The sequence below is a fragment of the Entelurus aequoreus genome, linkage group LG18, assembly GCF_033978785.1.
Source record: "Entelurus aequoreus isolate RoL-2023_Sb linkage group LG18, RoL_Eaeq_v1.1, whole genome shotgun sequence".
Lineage (NCBI taxonomy): Eukaryota > Metazoa > Chordata > Actinopteri > Syngnathiformes > Syngnathidae > Entelurus > Entelurus aequoreus.
The window spans coordinates 26,993,833-27,015,063 of NC_084748.1; the positions used below are offsets into that span (position 1 = coordinate 26,993,833).

Here is a 21,231-nt window from a genome sequence, read left to right on the forward strand (position 1 = left end):
CCCCTGTTTCATGTCGGACATGTTTGATGGATACACCGGTAAAGTGTAGGCGGAATATTCCGCCTGTTTGCTGCAATAACGTATGGGATGTTTTAAAGCCATTTGACCGCCAGTCGGGTACATAAAGCAGGTTTCTACCAGGAGCAGAATTCAGGTAATATGACCAAAGAGAGAATTATATGTTTTTAGCTTCTATATATTTGTTGTCGCGAGCACCGAGGGACGCCATTGTCGAGACACAACAGTGCGCTGCTGGTCCTTGTCCAGACAAGAGAGTAAAGTAGCTTCTTAGCTTGTGAGCCACAATTATAATCTATAACCCAAACGAACAAATGTATAGCAGTTATTTTGTTTTTGTTCATGGTTTTAGGCGATGTTTGGCAGCTGAACTTGTGCCATGGCTGGACCTGTCAGTTTGGAGTTGGACCCCATCTTCCTAAAGGGGCTGAGTTACCTTCATTCCAAGAGTAAAGATTCAGCCGAAAAGCTCAAAGCTCTTCTAGATGAGTCGCTTGCAAGAGGAAGCGATTCTTCTTACCGCTCGTCCCTAAAAGTAAGCTGTTTCTCTTGTCTGTCTTTGTTCAAAGCTTCATTGAATGATCCCATGAGAGAGAATGGAACTCCACCTGGTCCGTTCCAGGGCCAAACTGGGACCCCCTCGTTGTTTAGTAACATTCTAAATTGCCTCACAAGTTTAGCAATAACAAAGGAGTTCAAAGCTTCATTGAATGATCCCATGAGAGAGAATGGAACTCCACCTGGTCCGTTTTGGCCTGGCCGATACTGGCCTATCCGAGCATGTATTAAAGTTTAAAGGCCTACTGAAATGAGATTTTCTTATTCAAACGGGGATAGCAGATCCATTCTATGTGTCATACTTGATCATTTCGCGATATTGCCATATTTTTGCTGAAAGGATTTAGTAGAAAACATCGACGATAAAGTTCGCAACTTTTGGTCGCTGATAAAAAAGCCTTGCCTGTACCGGAAGTAGCGTGACGTCACCGGTTGTGGAGCTCCTCACATCTGTACATTGTTTACAATCATGGCCACAAGCAGCAAGAGCGATTCGGACCGAGAAAGCAACGATTTCCCCATTAATTTAAGCGAGGATGAAAGATTCGTGGATGAGGAAAGTGAGAGTGAAGGACTAGAGGGCAGTGGAAGCGATTCAGATAGGGAAGATGCTGTGAGAGGCGGGTGGGGTGTAGGGTAAAATAATCCCACACAGCTGACATTTTTACCGGTAACTTCCGCTCGCCTTTCGGAACCATGAACCGGCATCGGCTTCCGATTAGAACGGTTAGGACACAGACCTGTGGATGTGTTGAATGTGTGCTGGAAAATGCGGAACGGAAATTAGGGAGCAGCAGAAAAGTGGAATGTATTATTTAAAACGGTGCGTTGGGAAACACGTACCGGATTTTTTTAAAAAACTGGATCTGGATCGGCATTTTCCCATGCCTTGCCGATACACATTTTTTGGCAAATATCGGCGGCCGATCCGATCCAAATATCGGATCGGGACAACCCTAACACACTTAGGTGTAAGTAAGTAAGTACATTTTATTTATAAAGCGCTTTTCACAGATAAAATCACTAAGCGCTGTACAAAACATAGGTGAAGTCAAACAACAATTCAATTAAAACAACAGGAGCAACATCAGAAAAAGGATACACAGTGGATTAAACATGATAGTTAATGTGTAGTAGGGCTGGGCGATATGGCCTTTTTTAATATCTCAATATTTTTAGGCCATGTCACAATACACGATATATATCTCAATATTTTGCCTTAGCCTTGAATGAACACTTGATGCATATAATCACACCAGTATGATGATTCTGTGTGTCTACATTAAAACATTCTTGTTCTTACTGCATTAATATATGCTCATTTTAAACTTTCATGCAGAGAGGGAAATCACAACTAAGTCAATTACCGGTAAACAAAACTGTATTTATTAAACAGTTATTAAGCAGTGGCACAAACATTCATGTCATTTCCAAAACAGAAAGTGCACTGATTGATTGTTTGAGACTGTTATTAGTAGATTGCACAGTACAGTACATATTCCGTACAATTGCCCACTAAATGGTAACACCCGAATAAGTTTTTCAACTTGTTTAAGTCGGGGTCCACGTTAATCAATTCATGGTAAAAGATTGCAAGATTGTCAGACATTTTAAAACAAGCTATTAGTGCACTTTTGTGCATGATGTCACTAAGATGACATATCAAAACAACACTAAATTAAAGTGCACTTTTTGTACAGAACGCCACTACAATATTTTAAAACAAATAAAGTGCAATTTTGTGCATGATATCACACAAGATATTTCAATAACTGTCAAATAAAAATGAGCTGCATAATAGGAAATGAAATAGTGTATGTCCTTTGCTATGTGGTAGGTTACTGCGGACGTTATCTCCTTCTGTTGTTGACTATTTTTTTCATACGGTGTTGATGTGTAAATGGTTGCCTCGGCATTTTGTTGGTGTGGCTCCGAACAGAGATGTTGACATGCGGAGTTTCAAGCACTCTTCATTCTCTAGTGGGTGACTTTTCAAATGATGCTACATATTAGCAGTAATGCTACTTTTTTTTAGCAACGCTTTTGCCCCACACTTGACAAATTACGGTTGTCTGTTCGACATATTCCCACTTGAAGCCAAACCTCCGCCAGACGATGGACCCCCTGCTGTTTTTTTGGGAATTTATTCTTCCTTCATTTGTTACCAGATTCGCACCTTCTTTCTCTCGTATTACCACTCGCACCACAGTTAACGTTATCCATGCCGCTACCTCTCTGCTCCACGAGGGTGTATACGTATGTGACGTATGTAAGAAGGTGCGCTTGTTTTACGTCTCTGTGAGAAGGAGAGACAAGAAAGAGTGAGAAATGCCTGTAGTGTAATGCCCGCAGCTAAAAGCAACTGCGTGAGAACGTATACTCGAATATCACGATATAGTCATTTTCTATATCGCACAGAAACAAACCCGCGATATATCGAGTATATCGATATATCGCCCAGCCCTAATGTGTAGTGTAATAAAAGTCGGAATAAGTTCAAATTCTATTCAAATTCAAACAACTTTATTAATCCCTCAAGGAGCAATTCAATTTGAGCAGCAGGTTGTCGTGGTTCACAAAGCCTACATGGCTCACAATGAATAAAAAGTCAATATATACATAAACAATACAACACTGAAAAATATAAAAGTTCAAAAGTTTTAAGAGTCTGAGTGCCGGGGGGACGAATGATTTGAAAAAGCGATTTGTTTTACTCAATGATAAATGATAAATGGGTTATACTTGTATAGCGCTTTTCTACCTTCAAGGTACTCAAAGCGCTTTGACAGTATTTCCACATTCACCCATTCACACACACATTCACACACTGATGGAGGGAGCTGCCATGCAAGGCGCTACCAGCACCCATCAGGAGCAAGGGTGAAGTGTCTTGCCCAAGGACACAACGGACGTGACTAGGATGGTAGAAGGTGGGGATTGAACCCCAGTAACCAGCAACCATCCGATTGCTGGCACAGCCACTCTACCAACTTCGCCACGCCGCCCCCAATGGCATGGCATAACGTCGCCCTGAAGGCAACAGAGAGAATTCCCCCGCAAGGACGTGGCTCAGGGAGGCTAAAAGGCTCTTTGCTTTTCGGAGGATTTGCTGGTTGCAGAAGAAGTTTAAGTCTCTTAGTTTCACTCCGGTAATCTTAGAGCAAGATTTAACAATACTAGTCAGGCTGTTTCGGTCTTTAACTGAAAGACAGTGAAACCAACAAATAAAAGAAAATCACATAAGACTCTCAATGAATGCTTGATAAAAATGACGGAGTATAACAGGCCTGACAGAGAAATAATTACATTTCCTGAAAAGATTAATTCTCTGTTGTGCTCGGTTCACTATAAAATCTGTGTTCAAATCATACTTGAGCTGGTCGTCAAAAAAGGTCCCCAAATATTTATATGATGAAACAATGTCAACTTTTTTGTTATGTATGATGCACTCCGTAGACATTTCCTTCTTACGTCTAAAATGTTTAATTGGTTTAAGATACATTTCAATCCAAAAAGTTACAGTCACATCAGGAGATCAAATCCGTTAGGGCGCTCTCATGCTTTGATTGTGAACCATAGAGGAGGGTCAGCAGTACCTTGTCATCAGAGAACTTAATCAGATAGCTGTCTTCCTGCCTACTCCTGCATTCACCAGTAAACATAATAAAGAGTAAGGGTGAAAGGACACATCCTTGGGGTCAACCTGTAGAAATGGTTACAGAGTCAGAGAGACAGCCGTTTACAGAGACTCTTTGCTCTCTGCCAGTTAAGAAGTCTAGAATCCATAGCACAAGCTGGTGAGACAACTCAAATTTAGACACAAGCCTCTCTATCAAGAGATGTGGGTGCATTAAATTAAATTCGGAAGAGAAATCAACAAATAAGAGCCTGGCATGGGCTCGTGGCTTCTCTAAGTGTTTGTAGAGGTGGTTGAGTATAAAAAGCTTTGCATCATCTACACCTTTCTCAAGTTAACCACTAACGTACTGTAAAATATACACTCTTACTTTATCCTAGCATGTGTCACCCTTAATTTTCCTCAATGCATCAATAAATCATAGCTATCAATCTATCTGTAACTAAGTAACACAGTACTCCAGTTAGTGCTAGCGGTCATGAGTCCACTCACTTTTCTTCTCCTCTCTTCATGCCGCTTGTTCTTTTGGAGTAACTCTTGTCTCAAAAAGCCAAAGTAAAAGCAAAATAAAACTTTTGACATGCTCTAAATTGATGTCTAGTGCAATATGATGTCTTGCCTGGTATGATGTATGATGACTAGGGATGTCCGATAATATCGGCCTGCCGATATTATCGGCCGATAAATGCGTTAAAATGTAATATCGTAAATTATCGGTATCGGTTTTTTTATTATCTGTATTGTTTTTTTTATTTTTTATTTTTTATTAAATCAACATAAAAAACACAAGATACACTTACAATTAGTGCACCAACCCAAAAAACCTCCCTCCCCCCATTTCTTTCTGTTATCAATATTCTGGTTCCTACATTATATATCAATATATATCAATACAGTCTGCAAGGGATACCGTCTGTAAGCACACATGATTGTGCGTGCTGCTGGTCCACTAATAGTACTAACCTTTAACAGTTAATTTTACTCATTTTCATTAATTACTAGTTTCTATGTAACTGTTTTTATATTGTTTTACTTTATTTTTTATTCAAGAAAATGTTTTTAATTTAGTTATCTTATTTTATTATTTTTTTTAAAAAGTACCTTATCTTCACCATACATGGTTGTCCAAATTAGGCATAATGTGTTAATTCCACGACTGCATATATCGGTTGATATCGGTATCGGTTGATATCGGTATCAGTAATTAAAGAGTTGGACAATATCGGATATCGGCAAAAAGCCATTATTGGACATCCCTAATGATGACCAATAGTCTCCCATATATTTTATGTGACTTTGAGACCTATTTTTCAAGAAAGTTTTAATTGTACACCATGGAGTGTTCAGATTTTGAGGTTCTACTCTATTTTTTACATCTTATTGGATGTTTGGTGCCTAAGTAAGCATCATGTAATGTCATCATCCTCTTCATGTACTTTCAGGATTTGGAAGTGTCCAAAGGGTCTTTGTCAAAACTTAGCTTAAATAAACAAGACTCCAAGTCCTCCTCCAGTTCCTCATCCTCCAGCATCAGCAGCAAATCCAGCTCTGAAAAGAGTAAGAAAGACGGAGACAGAAGATCTTCTGAAAAGGTAGGAATTATTATTTTATACTCCACAACAGTAGTTTTGAAATAAGGCAGCCAAGCTTTCACAAAAGAATGGCATTTAATTTGCCATTTTTATGCAGAATGTCCCCATTTCCAAGGGCTCAACAGATATATGTAAAAATGGACATCATGACAAAATTATACATATAACAATAATAAAACAAATCTACAGTGAGGATGGAATCTGTTAACATACAAGCCAATATTGCACATATTAGCCCTTTCTAAATACACTTTCAATTTCTGATTGAACTTTAATGTTACATTTGTTGGTTTGTTTGAAGTCTGGAAAAGGTGAGTGAAGATGTACAATTTAAATGGTAAATTAAAGTTTGACATATTTTAATCTTATATATTTTGATATGTTTCTTTTATTTGAGTCTAAAAATATTTTAGAATTGCATACAATAATTATTATTTTTGTATAAATTAATTATTTTGCTTTGTAATACATTTATAACAGTATAATTATTATTTACTCTAAATTATCTCCAGTCACCCCTGTGACTCCAAAAGGGATAAGCAGTAGAAAAATTGATGGATGGATGAATATTTAAGTTATATTTTAATACTCTTTAAATATTATTACTTGATAAGTTATAGAGTAATTTGGAGTCTGTGATCGTATCTTTGTTAAGAATAACACATTTAATTTACCATTGTAGTAGCTGGTAAAATCTTAAACATTAATCTTGAAACTGCCCTAAAAAGTACTTTACCGTGACACTGGAAAAACTACACTGCCACTGCTAAGAAATATGAATTAAAAACACCAGTTTAATACAGGCACTCGAAAATGTAATATTTACGATGGGGGGGCCGGGGAGGTAATCACAAACCATTACCCAAGCTTATTTTGCCTTTTTTGTGGAATGATTAAAACAGGCCAGGGTTGACTCGAGTGACGTTGACCCCCCGAAAAAGCCTCGTTTAGAGAAACAGGAGAACCGTTCGTCGCCGGTTACCGTGCAGACGAGCAAGGACCTCTTGACGAACATCAGCGACTATGATGAGACCAGCGCTGATGACTTTGCCATGGAGATGGGCCTGGCGTGTGTGGTTTGTAGGTACGTGCCACGGAATTGAGAAGAATCTTGCAAAATGTCATTATTGCGGTATTCTGGACACACTAACAACAATATGACACAATGTAATAAAACTGATTAGTACTAAACATTATTTGATTCTTAGTTGTCACTGTACATTATGCGGGTTTTAAGTAGACTTAAGTGTACAGACTTGTCATTATGCAGCGATGTTGATATCTGATGTTAGTTTAAACCGATCATTGATTCAGCAATCGTAATATATAGGTTTCTTGGCATGAATATGTATTGAATTGTCATGTTTTCATACCATCAGACAAATGACCGTGTCCATGGGAAATCAGTTGGTAGAGTGCCAGGAATGCCATAACTTGTACCACCAGGACTGCCACAAGCCCCAAGTAACAGACAAAGAGGTCAATGATCCCAGGCTGGTGTGGTATTGTGCTCGTTGCACCAGACAAATGAAGCGTATGGTAAGAATCGTATCAAAATATTTCGACCATTCACTGATTATACCAAAAGCCATAAAGAGTTTGCTGTTGTGTGCCTTAGGCCCAAAAGCCTCCACAGAAGCCATCCCCAGCCTCTGCCTCGTCAGCACCTGTTGTAAAAGACACACTGGTGAAGAAGACAGAACTGAAAACCAAGCCGGACACCGCAAGCACCTTCCAGGCCTTTAAACGGACCGAAGTCAAGGTATCCGTAAAGCTGCTTTGTTGACCGTGGGCAGAGTATTGGTGTATTATAAAATCTTAACGTCCTGGTAGGTTGTTGAATGTTTTTGAGAGGAATTAATTCACAATCGCACAATGACTGGCGACCTATCCAGGATGTGCCTAGTATAGGCTCAAGATTATGGATGGACTGCATTTGAATTACTGGCATGTGTAATGTCCACGACGATAATTTTCGCGTTAAAGTATCATCACATTTGCGTTTTTTAAATGGAATTACCAAAAAAAATACAGTCTAAACAAAATTTGTTGCGCGCTCGCCTCAGCCGCAGGTACTCGCTGTTCCTCTGGCCTAAGCGCCGCACTGAGTTGCAAGACTGGGAGACGATCAGGAGCCCCGAAACAAGTTCACTGGTTAGCATAGTTAGCTAACCATGTAGTTAGCTTACTTGTTGTCTCCTCCGTTCGGTCTCCGAGCCACAACGTTGACGGCTTTTTTATTTGCTGCTAATCAAATTTGGATGATTTTAATCCAAACATTCTTAGTTCCATACTAGTTGTAGTTCTAGAGTATTTATTAGTAGCCAGCGAGAAGGTATATTTTTGATGTGAAGGTTGTAAACAGAGGTCACAAACACCGGGAGTATATTACCCGATGGGGCGTGGCTACAGGATAGAGTTGCGAAATGTCAAACGTTTTCCGAGTTCTTTGCATTCATGTTATAGAATTTTACATTACATTTTCAGTTATATTAATGTTAGTAAATTATCTACTAAAAAAACTGAACATTACTTTGTACATTACATGCAACATGTACAAAGACAGCCAAAAGAGGTTGTAGACGAGAATAAATCTGAAGATAAAATATAGTGTGGAAATGCACCCAATTGCAGGAAATGTAGTCTTGATTTTCAAAATGTTCTTTCAAAGCTTGCGTGGCATTACTTTGTGCGGATTAAAAATTCCCTTTTTTTTCGTCTTTTTTTTTTTTTCTTAAAGGGTGCTCACATGCCTGCAATTAAATGACCACTATGTTCATTCCTACACTCGCTCTTTATAACATACCATTTTAATCATAACTTAAGATTTTCCCTTTCAGTAGATAGCTAAAAAAAACTACAGCTGCATCTATCGAATATTTTAGTAATCGAGTATTCTATCGAATATCCCAAATGATTAATTGAATAAATCATATTTTTGCTGAATTAAGGTTTAATTATACATGTTAAGATGTGCCCTCAATTATTGCGTTTGGCCTAATTGTCTTTTATTTCCTAAACGCCTGTTTTCATTATTGAAGGCTGACACGCACAGCTGAAATGTGTCCGTGGTTGATTGTGCTAATTTGTGTGTGCTAATAAAAACAGGTGCGCTCACAGCCCTATGTGCTGTGTGGTGTGACCGCATAAATTAAGTTCTTGTCTCTCATGCGTTTTTGATGATTATTATACGGTGCCGTTTAAATGGTGGTTTCTCCACGCAATTCCGCAGAGCTGTTTTCAACCTGCCAACAATACATAAACAATATAAAAAGACAGACCACTTAATAATGACAACAGTTTAAAATTTTAAGAATGCAATACAGTTAATTGCATTCATTGCATGCAAAATAGTAAACAATGTTAATTTTGCCATCATAACATGTTTGCGATGAAAACACATATATATATAATTAGTTCAAAACTAATATACCCAGAGAAAGTTAAAATAAAACTATATTCTCAGTATAAAAAATAAAACAATAAGAACAGTTGTCATTATATCAAACATAAAAAGTGAATTAGGTAGTGCCTTTTAATACTGCATTTGAAATGTGCAACTTCATATTCAGAACCAATATGGCTGACAGGAACTTGGCACACAAGTGCTACCACTGTGAACAAGGACTTGGAACTCTTACATTCTACAGAGACGATAGTGTGTGCAAGTGCAAGCTATCCAAGTAGCATGTGGTTGCATGACTTGAATAACCCAAATAACTTTGCACGACTACTTTCGCGTGGTTACTGATGAAAGGCTAATTTAACACGACAGCTCGGATAGCGTTGTTAGTTTTCAACACCTTTTGGCAGCATTTGATGACTTCGCGGGAGTGAGAGAACACATCCTGGTTATCATAATGAATAACATTTATTTTACAAACACAACTTTTGCGTTTACATTTGATAGTAGATGACTTACCTCGCCTCCGGACGTCCCTCAAATCACATGCTTTCTCGACAGGTGCTACAGCATCAAACTTGTGCTATTGTAGTATTTCGAGCTCCACTTTGCAATGTTTGCATACTACTGCGTTTTCCTTTGATTTTAGTGTGAAGTGTTCCCACACCTTAGACCACTTTTGTCGCTTCTTAATTCCCTCGTTTTGCTATGGCTCTTGTTCACTGCTTTCTGCGGCGTATGCCATTGTGAGTTATGTCGGCGAAAATGTTTTCTACACTCAAGCGTATTTAAAAGAGCGGTGTTGTGCAGTGCAGGGGGCGTATTATCTGTGACGTAAACACGCTGTGCAATACCTAAACAGACCGTGCAAAACGTGAGCTTTGACTACTGTTTACGATACGAGGCAAAATGCCGTAAAGAAAACTCAACAACGCCTCGAGGCAGCAAAAATTCCTCGAATATATTTTGTAATCGAATTACTCGAGTTACTCGAGGAATCGTTTCGGCTCTAAAAAACACTTTCTCAAAGGTCAGGCAAATTACTAAACAATTAAGGAGGAGTTATGATTGTGATTTGAAGATAGCGCTACTCAATGAAGTAGAGTCATCAAACACTTGTCCATTGGCTAAAAAAAATTATCCAAAACAGGTTTTGAAAAGGAGGGGTCTTCTTGTATCCACTTATATGATTTCATGGACACTTATAGATATTGCATTGTTTGCAGACCTCCACAACGCCATCCAATCCCACCAGCAGCAACTCCTCCTCATCAGGTAGCGGTCTAACAGGCTGGGCCGCATTCGGCGCCAAAACAAGCCCATCTCTTCCTGTCAGCTCCAAACTGAATTCTTCGGGACCAAGTGGAAGCAACAAGGCCATGACTACTCCCCCTGGCCAGAAACCACTTAGTCTTTCCGGGTTTGCCGGAGCCAAGTCTGGACTCGGGGCTGCGAAGATTCCCGGGAGCGGCAACGGAAACGGCTCCAGCCAGGTCTCCCTAAAGCCACCGCCACTAACTCTGGGCAAACAGCCGCTGAACCGATCATCTAGCTGCGAGAGCCAGGGAAAGGGTTCTGCCTCGTCAGGGGCGAGCTCACCGAACAGCTCGCAGGCAAGTCCGGGAAGTAGTGGGACAGCGGGAAATAATAACGGAGGAGGTAATGGGAACAACGGGAATGGATCAAAAGTTCCACCTGGTGATAAAGCACAAACATCCCAAGAGTCCCAGCTCAACGCCATGAAGCGGTTACACCTGGTGAAAAAAAAGGCGGCACAGAAGAAGCTCAAGAAATAAGCATAGGTAGTAGAACCCCATTTCCACCAAGTGGTACAGTTTGGCTCAGTTTGGTAAGGTAAGGTTTTTAGGGTTTCATTGTTAAATGTTGTGACTTGAGGTAACAATACAACCTGTTCTTGAGGGTGAAGCAAGACGCTTTGCTGTCTTAATTTGTTGAAGAAGTGAGAATTGTCACTCAGTTGTGACAATGGGAATGGAATGATGATAAGAAAAAAACGTTTTCTTTATATAGTATGCATCACTGTTGTTCCTCTTATGTGTGGAATTGATAGGTGGGTTACAATTTGTTATATTCTAAGGGAATTCAATAAATCGCAAGTAGACTGTTCAATTTGTTTTAAGGAAGATTTTCATCTGACCAGGCTTCATTAGTTCATGCTCATAGACTTAGATTGGTCAGACTAGGAGCATGAACTGATGAAGCCTGCTAGGATGAGAGGCAAAATGTCTTCCAAGACATATTGAACAGTCCACTTGTGATCAGTTGAATGCCCTGAGAATACAATGACTTAGATTAATTAGAACATCCATAGACAATTTGTTGTTGCTATGATGTCACATGATCAATGTAGCTGTTCTAAACTATAACCCTTCCCGTGATGAAAACATAGGCCATATAACACTTTAAACTGTCCAAACTGTACCGTGGTGAGCTGAGCTGTACCGCTTGGTGTATAACATTGTGGCAGACGCAGAGCAAAAAGTAAACCGTTAATCTGTGCGGACGTAGTGTCAGAGGGTCTTGTCTGTGATCTTATTTTCATGTATATGGTGTGAGACCATCCGTTCTGATACTTGAATTTTACCTTATGTGAAATGCTGCTGGACTTGCTGTGCCTCATTTGTCCCGGTTAAGTAATTGCGAGAAACAAAGTGTTGTTTACAAAAAAAAACTACACGTCATTAACATTCTGTGTATGAACTGTCTGGCAGCAGCACAGACTTGCGATAGTGTACGGATGTGGATCCAAGCAAAAACTGAACACTGACCTTCATATAAGATGGCTTTAATCATGACATAATAAAATATGAACAATGACACGTAGACTATTTCATTTCACATTCAAAGTTTGTTGGTGAATCATTTCACATACTTCATCTAAAGCATTCCATATATAAAATCTGACTTCATAAATGTGACTTCTAAACTCAACACTGTGGGACATACAGTCAAAAGTGCTTGGCACAGCAGCTTGTATTTTAAAAATTGAAACATCACATGTTCTTCGTGGAGGTCACGTTGTCAATATGACAAGATCAACCGTTTGTTTGCACAAATCTGAAATAGTTGACATTCGTTTAAAACTGTCAGTGAAACAATATAGATTTAAAACAACCTGATCCTTTTTGTTTAAGCGTAAGACATCCTGCCAAGGTAGTTAGCCGGGACGTATCCTTTTTGACCGGCAGCCTCCGCTAGCCACCAATCCTTGTTGCCTCCCAGGTCGCAGAACTGCAGGATGCGAACGTGCTGGTATTCCTGCAAGGTCAGCTCCTGGTCGCAACGGGCTTGAAATGCATATACAGCATAGTACTGTGCAAAGAGACACAATTGTATCGTGAAAACATTGTTAAGAAGGTTTATGCACCTACCTCTCAGGAACAGGGTAAGCCTGGGCCACATGACCTTTTTTCCATTCCTCTGGGGTCTTGAATGTGTTTATTTTCCCCACATAAATATGACCAATTAAGACTTAGCATGAATTAAATAAGCCTGCACGGCTGAGAGGTCAAACATATTTGAAGACAAACTGAACTGTCCAGTTGTGATTGATTGAATGCCATGAGAAATTTGCCCTTTAGCCCAAAAATTGGACTGCAGAAATGGAGTAGCATCTTTCCACTTCCGTTTTTTTCCTGAGGGAAAGCTGTAGTGGACTTTTACCAATTTGCGACCCCAAAAGGGACAAGCGGTAGAAAATGGATGGATGGATGGCTTTGGTAGGGTTTTTTTTTTTTTGTCCTTGCCTTGAAAATACCTAATTAAACCAGAGGGTGGCACTGTTTGCCTTTCTGCTTACCCTAGAAGTCAGCAGTAATGCTGATGTGAGTGGAACTGTGTGATGCTGGGAGGATGTTGGAAGGTTTTGTATGTTTCTACCATACCTGTTGATTGTCGGTGTCAGGTGATGCGTCCAAGTCTTCAGTGGTGCTTTCCACTTCCCCCTGAAGGCCTGAGAGGTTGAAGCTGCTGTCTGGGGTGTTGAGACTAAAGCTCCGCAGGCTACTGCTCCCACTGCCCGATACAAAAAGGCTCAGGTTGTCAAAGTCCTCGTCGGCCATGGTGAGCGGCTGCTGCTGCTGTTGCTGCTGCTTGGCCGCTTGGCCTCGCCGCTGCGAGTCCCGCAGAGGGTTGTACTGCTTCAGGAATGTGGAGTAGACGTAGCCCTGTGCGCCTGATAGTGGCTCAGTATGACTACATGTAGACTTTACAGCAAGCAATAGTAGTTATGTAACAAACTTGCCTCCAGTGTGAACCAGCCAGCGGCTGCTGCTGCCAAGAGGGTCCATGTCCTCCAGCAGAGCCACCAGCTCCCCCTCCAGGAGACTAAGGTCCTGCTCCTGGCAGCCATTACACTTCCTTTTCAGCAGGTACAGACGACTTGGTGGATATTCAGCCAGCAGTCGGGCACGTTGTTCTTCTGTCTGATGCTCCACCTCCGGCGTCTGGAAGACAACAATAAAACATAGTGATGCTAGCGCTCATTTGAAGCTCGTGAAACATAGGTGGACTGAGGAGTTGAAGTCTTCCAGGGATACTTTCAAGCATTTTTAAGGGGCTGAGACCCAGTGGAGTTTTGAATGGCCCAACTTAATCACCACCTGGAGGTGTCCTTTGTGTTCCATTTTTATCACCAAACTGTGAAACTCTTTGAAGAATACCGGTGACTTTGAACTTGACATTCAACAGACGACCTAGAAAGTGAACTCATGAAGCCTTGCGACTACACAGTAGAGAAGTGGTTAGTTAGCACTGTTACCTCACAGTAAGAATGCAGGGTTTAAAATGTGTCAGCTCAGGCCTTCTCTGTGTGGAGTTAGCAAACTTCCTCCAACTGAAGACTCAAAATTGCCTTTACTGTTTACAAAAAACCCATACTCTAGACTTATTGAAAACATTCAATTATAAGGTCAATTGAAGACTTGGCTTTGGTGTCACATCCCTGAATAAGCGGAAATGGCTATTTTAAATTGAATCCTTGCAAACTAAATGGAAAAATCTACATGGAGATCATATGCCGCCTCTTCCTTCTCACCGCAATTTTCTTGTCTCGTTGCCTCTCAAAGCTGACTTTCCGCTCCATTAACTTGTGTGCGTTCTCCTTGACAAAAGTCAGATTGTTTAGCTCATCCATGATGCTGTTCTGCACCTCAGCAATGTTGGACAACGGAGCCTGCAAAAGACGGCGCAAATTAGCATTTTAATGTAAAACGAGTGCTTGGAATGCACTCTGTGTGTGCCGCTCACTGGTAACTGCTGTATGGAAGGAGCACCCAGCAGCATTTCATCCATCAGCCCTATGAACAAGGCCACTAAATAAACCACACAGTTGTTAAAAATGGTGTTTGCTGCAATGTTGAATTGCTTTAACTCCTCCACTAGCAAAGCATTGAGAGCCTCGTAGTCCCTCCTGGCAGGACCGGGCGGGTCTACGGACGTCAGGCACGGTGATGATGAGGAGGTTGATTGCGAGGATGAGAACGAAGACGAACGCTCCAGGCGGCTGCAGTAATCCAGCAGTTTGTCGTAACGTTTTTGGATGAGCTTCTGTGGCGCGGTGAACATACCCTGAAGAGAGGAGAGTGGAGCGAGGACCAGGCGCTCCATGTTGTCTTTCTGCGTGAAGAAGTGGGTCAATGGGGCTTTTTTGGAAATTCAAAAGCAAACAACAGTCTACTGTGCTCTTACCACTTGATTTGAATGCATACAAATAAGATATGATGTTGAGCACTCGCTGACCTAACATACTTGAATTCTTTTGGCGTCTGGCATCTGCTCTAAAAGCCAGAATGGTTATTTGTGTGACTATCCTTGGGACTTTAACTTAACTTTAACTTTTGGCTGGCAGGAATGTAATCTTTTCAAAGATAATAAACGGTGTTATTATTTGGTGCTAACTGTAGATTAACAGGCAAGAAAGGCAACGGCAATATAGCCTCAAATGTCATTGGGAAATTGTTATTAAAAGGGACTACAGTAATGATCTTTAGTTAACGACTACAATTTTGGACTGTCCCTCTTGTCAACACACATCAGGAAAATATAAGCATAAAGGACTGATCAGCTCTTATTGACACAGCAATTCTGACGTAATAAGCAATATATTCTGTCAACACAACACATTCTGTTCTTTTGGACTTGGACTTAGACTCACATAATGTTCATAGGGGTCGTCGTTTTTGTTGTACGATGATCCGTTTGAATCCTTAATGATGCCTTCCATTTCATGGACATCGTGAACAGCTACAGACACCATCTCCTGCATTACAAACATAAAAACATTAAAAACAACGTTGAATCCATTTGAATTTGGCTGACAATGAAGACTTTGCATCACAAACCTGAACATACTGCAAGTAACTTTGGACATTTTTAACCAACTGCCTTACAGCTTTCTCCAGACTCCTGAACAGCTTCTCCTCTCTATCGAATACTTCATCTCTCACCTGCAAAAGCGAAATGAAAGTTAAAAAAAATGCCCCGTATATGGATATAGAATCCCAAATCGGAGCGGTATTAGATAAGCAAGGAACGAGGAGTTGGGATGTTTCTTTGTATTACCTGTGGTTCAACTCCTGTGAGGATCTTGAGATAACCAGCAAACCTGTCACTTTTCTTCCTGATTGAGTGGATGTTGAACTTGTGAAGTTTGCGCAGAGTTCCTTCATCTTCTGAATTTTTGTACTTCATTACTGAAAAAAAATCCAAGGTGTAAATAACACAATAATATCGTCAATAACTTCACACCTTAGTGATACCATCTGTAAAAAACTACTATCTATAAGGGCGCCACGTCACCTATGTCTTTGCGCCTCTTGAACTCGTTGATGTTGACGTTTATGATCTTTGCAGCAGTAAAGGCCTCTTGCAGCGGCCGGAAGTCGGGGTGGTCTTCAGGTGTGGCCTGCCACAGCTCGCCAAGCAGGAGTGGGTACTTCATGATCCTTTGTACTGGCTTTATGAGCAGCGAACCCATGTCCAGCAGGTTGGGCTTCCCTCTGGTACGTCACACATGATTCAATATGATTAAGGACGCCCTAAAAAGTCAGATTTTAATCCCGACATTCCCAGGTACTTACTCTAGGTCGTAGATTGTTCTGCAATTGGGAGGAAAAGATATCAGAATATGAGTTTTTACTGTATACTTTTTAATACAATTGAACCTCTAAAGTTGCATGTCCCTTAGTTCGTAGAATTCAGAATTTGTCCCGCGTTTTAGAGGGAAAAAATGCCAATAGCAGAATACATTTAAGTTGAGAAGCATCCTAAAAGTAGCTGACGAGATCTTGCAGAGTTGAACACTTTCAAAAGATTGACTTTACATGTGTTTTTTTGGCCCCACATATTCCAAAATAATAACCAGCTTCAACCAGGGGAACGTGAGAAAAGAAGAAGAAACACTGAAAATTACGCACAATAAGTTGTCTTACATTGAAGGTTAAGGTACTTTATACGTTCTGACATTTTACTATTAACAGTGGTTGGGATTGGGGGTTAAATCACCAAAAATTATTCCCGGGCGCGGCCACCACTGCTGCCCACTGCTCCCCTCACCTCCCAGGGGGTGATCCAGGGTGATGGGTCAAATGCAGAGAATAATTTCGCCACACCTACTGTGTGTGTGACAATCATTGGCTTCTTTTTATACACGTAGGGCAATCAAGAATGTTAACAGTTCCATGTGTCAGTCTAATCCGTGACACAACCTTTGTAATTTTTCTTGCGTAGTTAAGCCTGAATATTGTATTTGTTTTGCATTTTATTACCGTTATAAGCAATTTTTACACGGGAACAGGAGTTAGGAGTTAGGGTTTGGGCATTGCATGTTAAGATATTGTGGATAATTACCTCTGCCATGAGGTTACGTATTTGCAGGTGTCAGTTAGTTTGCAACTGAACTCAAAATGTTATTGGCGGATTTTGATTAAATGTTCAGGAATAAATGGGATAAGGAACAAGTGATTATATTTTAGAGGATATCTGGTGCTCTGTCGATGTATGCTACCCAACGCCACTGAGCATGTGCGCGCATGCCCGCAAACGTAAATATTTCAAATGTATGCCTCAAACAAAATACTAATCGATGCCATGTGTTTAAAAAAACTGTTTATTTCATTGTACCTTCTGACCAGCATTACAGGGTGAGAAAGATCAGATTGTATATTAATATATTTATTGTATAAACGCATTTGGACAAATACAGCGTGAGAACTTCACATCGACGCAAACAATGGTAGCTTACATTTTAAGTTTAAACACCGCTTTACGCTACTGATAGCTTTTTTTCGAGGAAGCAGCAAAATTCGACAGACCACCGGATCATTTCTACAACGTTACCGTGCAACGCTGAACTTGTGTGTTCAGCCTATGCTCATGTCCCCGCCGCCTCCACCCACAGAGACAAAGAGAGTGGATGACTGACAAAAGAGTTCAGTCCATTTATTTCATTCTGCCATTAAACAAAAGTACCTCGCAGCTGCTGACACCAATGTAGAGAACAAACTCTCTTGCAGCCTATTTTGACGCAACAGACAAACAAAACAAACATGCTCAAATGTGGCAGGTTCATTTATCCTTTGATTCGCTGGGGTTTGTGTGTCTGCAAATTTTGATATTGGTTTTATATATATAAAAAATTTTTTTTTTTATTCAGTCATTGGTGGAGCTAAGAATAGTATTTGAATATTGTTTATAATATTTTTGTGCAGCACTTTGGAAACTTTTGTTGTTTAAATGTGCTATATAAATAAAGTGGATTGGATTGGATTGGAAATTAGCAACATAGCTCAAAATACATTGGCAGATTTTGGATTTAACTTTCAGGAAATTTCAGAAAAAGAATAAAGAACAAATTATATGATTCTGGGGGTGATCCAGACCACATCAGGATTTTTTTCCAACATTATACTATTGAGTGATAAGGCCTGGCTGAGGTCTGTGCTCTCAGAGTACCTTTATAGTTGTTGTTTTTTTATCCTGCAGGAAACATGTCAGCCAGTGTCCTGGAACGGATTGTGATTAACCTGAGAGGTTTTACCGTATCAGGAAGTTGCAGAAAGAAGCAACTGTTTAAGAGGAAGTAAATCCACTTACTTCAGTGATAATACACATGTGGTGAAATGTTGCTTTACTTCTTCCTCTTTCTCATAGGATTCCAGTGACATGTTGGCGTCGTCGTGATGGTAACAGTAAATCTTATACACGTCTTCTAAAGCTGCCTTGGCCTGAATGAATACTTCTCCTTCAAATGATAACACACATTCCACGTTGCATTAAAACCAGGAATAGAAAGGTGCACAATCTAGCTGCGAGAATCGGAGGAATGGAGATTACCTATAACGACGGCCTCCGGATCCGGGTCTGACATGGCGTCCTGGAGTCTGTGAAGGAGTGTGGCTGATACCTCGCACACTGTCTCCATGTTAGTAAACAGTCGATCTACATCTATGACCTAACACAAAATAAGAAACAATAACATTAGTTTTGATTAAGGTTTTTATTGTAAAATGTGTTTTTTGTTGTTGTTGCATAGGTGCAACTGTACTGTGCAATCTACAAGACACGACCTGCAGGTTTCTTAGAGGCTGCACCACCTCCCGAATGCACAGCTCCATGTCAGTGAGGTAGTCTTTTTCAGTCTGCATCAGCTCTTGAATGACCTTTGACCTGCGCTTCATCTTTCTTAAACGGACCTCCTCTGGATCTAGCGCTGGTGAGGCGGGGGTGGACAAGTCATGCGGTGACATTTTTTCTGCGGAAGACGTGTTAGATATTATTAGTGACCAGAACATGATTTATGCCACCGCTATTTAACTTGTGGCCCGTGGGCCACATGCGGCCAGGGAATGACTTCATATCGGCCCCCCGAATTTAGTTCAGATATTTATGCAGCAAATTTCTAACAATAGTAGAATGGTCCCATTGTATAGAGGACCTTGGACTACTGTAAACATATTGGCAAATCCTTAAATTGACATTTTAACCTTGCTACCTTTCCAGCAAACATAGAACCAAATCCAAACTTGTGATTTACGTAACTCAGGCATTCCTCAAGGCACCAGTTTAGGTCCTCTCTATTTTTGGCAGTTACAATTTTTTCGTAATGTCCATCCATCCATACATCCATCCATTTTCTTCCGCTTATCCGAGGTCGGGTCGCGGGGGCAGCAGCCTAAGCAGGGAAGCCCAGACTTTCCTCTCCCCAGCCACTTCGTCCAGCTCTTCCCGGGGGATCCCGAGGCGTTCCCAGGCCAGCCGGGAGACATGGTCTTCCCAACGTGTCCTGGGTCTTCCCCGTGGCCTCCTAACGGTTGGACGTGCCCTAAACACCTCCCTAGGGAGGCGTTTGGGTAGCATCCTGACCAGATGCCCGAACCACCTCATCTGGGTCCTCTCGATGATTTATGTAATCAAGGTGTTTCTGTAGCTTGCTTGCATCAGAAGCAGTCAGGAGTCATTTGTTCAACTTTATAGTTATACTAGTGATGTTCCTCAAGGTTCCATTTTAGGTCCTCTCTTTTTTATCTTTTTGGCTATTCAACTAGTGACCTAGGGGATAGGTTGATTGGCAACACTAAATTGTCCCTAGTGTGTGAATGTGAGTGTGAATGTTGTCTGTCTATCTGTGTTGGCCCTGTGATGAGGTGGCGACTTGTCCAGGGTGTACACTGCCTTCCGGCCTATTGTAGCTGAGGTAGGCTCCAGCACCCCCCGGGACCCCGAAAGGAATAAGCGGTAGAAAATGGATGGATGGAACTAGTGACCTATGAGTTTGGTTCAAAAATCTTGTGAGACTCACATTTTTTGCAGTAGGTCCATAAAAACAGCAGACAGCTCCTGTCACTCAGACCAAAATAAATACTGGTAGACCTAAATCAAATGTCTACGCTGGTGTTCTGTAATACACAAAAGAGACTAATAGTGAAGGAAGAAGTGTGACCCTACGGTCCTTAGCTTTCTGAAAATGTGGCCACCCAAAAAATGTTGTTGGATACCACAGTTCTATGCCATTTAGTAAAGCACAAATCCTCCAGAGTGCCATATTTGCGTTGTTGTGCAGACCACTTCTTGTTTTACTGGGACGATGTAAGACCGCATGGCATCGTACCGTATTTAATATTTTTTGTGTTTTTTTTGTTTTGTTTTTAGAGGGGTGGGAGTGTCATTTGGAAATATATCAAATTTCCCTGGAATTTTCACACTAGCGTTGCCGAGGCCAAGTGGACTGGAAGCTGTGCTTGGACTGCCCACAGTGCCGAAGGTGATTTTCTTTTTTCCATAAAATGTAGATAATGCGGGAACAATATATGGTGGGAAGTCACCAGGAAAGAAGGGCAAATGACAGGAGTTACCCGGGTAAAACGGGAGGTATGACAGCTTCAGAAGGGAAAACAATTAAAGACATTTCATTAAATTTAGGAAGTGCCATGTTTTGGTTTGTTTGTCCATATTTGGTGGTGTATGTGTGGTTCCAATTTGACTCAGACCAAAAGAGAGAATAACATCTTCTAACCAAACTTAATACCAACCAGAGCACGCCGTTCGGTATGGTGGCCACTGATTGGCTCAGCCTCAGGCAGCATTACTATATTTGATTACAAGAGTTTTAAGGTGACTATGTGGTTGTTTGTTCATGTCCAGAAGGCTCTCATAAGGTAAAAAAAAACATATTTCCAACATCGTAAACAGGGTTCTATGCGTTAACTCTAACAACATTTGATTTATAAATAATAATGCCTACTTTACGGAAATTAAGTTACCACCAATTAACAACAATAAACAAGAAGTTACTGTACAGTATGTGTTTGTCTGTCCGTTTTTTTGTTAGCAGGCTACTTCCTGGTTCATGGAGAATAAATACCTTAAGACGACTAGACTGTAGTACATTTGATTTGCTGTGTTCATGATTGTTTTTTATCCACCTATTTGTTATCTAGCTGTTTGTTTGTTTGTACGCAGGCTATTTCTTGGTTTACTAAGAATAACTAAGATGATGGGGTCAT

At 40.7% G+C, this 21,231-nt stretch overlaps 2 protein-coding genes and 1 long non-coding RNA gene across 5 annotated transcripts in view; 2 read left to right on the forward strand and 1 right to left on the reverse strand.

Annotated features, from left to right (window-relative positions):
• On the forward strand, positions 1–12,063 carry ints12 (integrator complex subunit 12). 3 transcript variants are annotated; one of them, XM_062026827.1, is made up of 7 exons: positions 1–154; positions 371–553; positions 5,656–5,805; positions 6,708–6,889; positions 7,185–7,344; positions 7,424–7,567; positions 10,435–12,062. In XM_062026827.1, exons 2-7 carry the CDS (start codon positions 398–400, stop codon positions 11,002–11,004), a joined length of 1,362 nt encoding a protein of 453 aa, XP_061882811.1. In that variant the 5' UTR covers positions 1–154; positions 371–397; the 3' UTR covers positions 11,005–12,062. The 3 variants fall into 3 exon arrangements, with proteins under 3 accessions (XP_061882811.1, XP_061882813.1, XP_061882812.1); XM_062026829.1 differs by having other exon boundaries at positions 149–275; positions 10,435–12,063; XM_062026828.1 differs by lacking the exon at positions 1–154 and adding an exon at positions 171–295 and having other exon boundaries at positions 10,435–12,063.
• The window catches only part of arhgef38 (Rho guanine nucleotide exchange factor (GEF) 38), a 21,269-nt gene continuing 12,051 nt past the window's right edge, over positions 12,014–21,231 (reverse strand). The window contains exons 2-14 of the mRNA XM_062026824.1: positions 18,796–18,980; positions 18,563–18,680; positions 18,323–18,470; positions 16,309–16,326; positions 16,028–16,227; positions 15,791–15,921; positions 15,571–15,675; positions 15,384–15,488; positions 14,477–14,845; positions 14,265–14,402; positions 13,473–13,674; positions 13,114–13,403; positions 12,014–12,541 (exon numbers count right to left, since the gene is read on the reverse strand). Of these exons, the coding sequence (XP_061882808.1) occupies positions 12,359–12,541; positions 13,114–13,403; positions 13,473–13,674; positions 14,265–14,402; positions 14,477–14,845; positions 15,384–15,488; positions 15,571–15,675; positions 15,791–15,921; positions 16,028–16,227; positions 16,309–16,326; positions 18,323–18,470; positions 18,563–18,680; positions 18,796–18,980 (2,192 nt within the window). The 3' untranslated portion in view covers positions 12,014–12,358. The remainder of the gene's footprint in view (positions 12,542–13,113; positions 13,404–13,472; positions 13,675–14,264; positions 14,403–14,476; positions 14,846–15,383; positions 15,489–15,570; positions 15,676–15,790; positions 15,922–16,027; positions 16,228–16,308; positions 16,327–18,322; positions 18,471–18,562; positions 18,681–18,795; positions 18,981–21,231) is intronic.
• On the forward strand, positions 15,294–21,132 carry LOC133633969 (uncharacterized). The gene is made up of 3 exons (XR_009821862.1): positions 15,294–18,411; positions 18,512–18,650; positions 18,762–21,132. It is a non-coding gene; the product is annotated as an uncharacterized LOC133633969 (long non-coding RNA).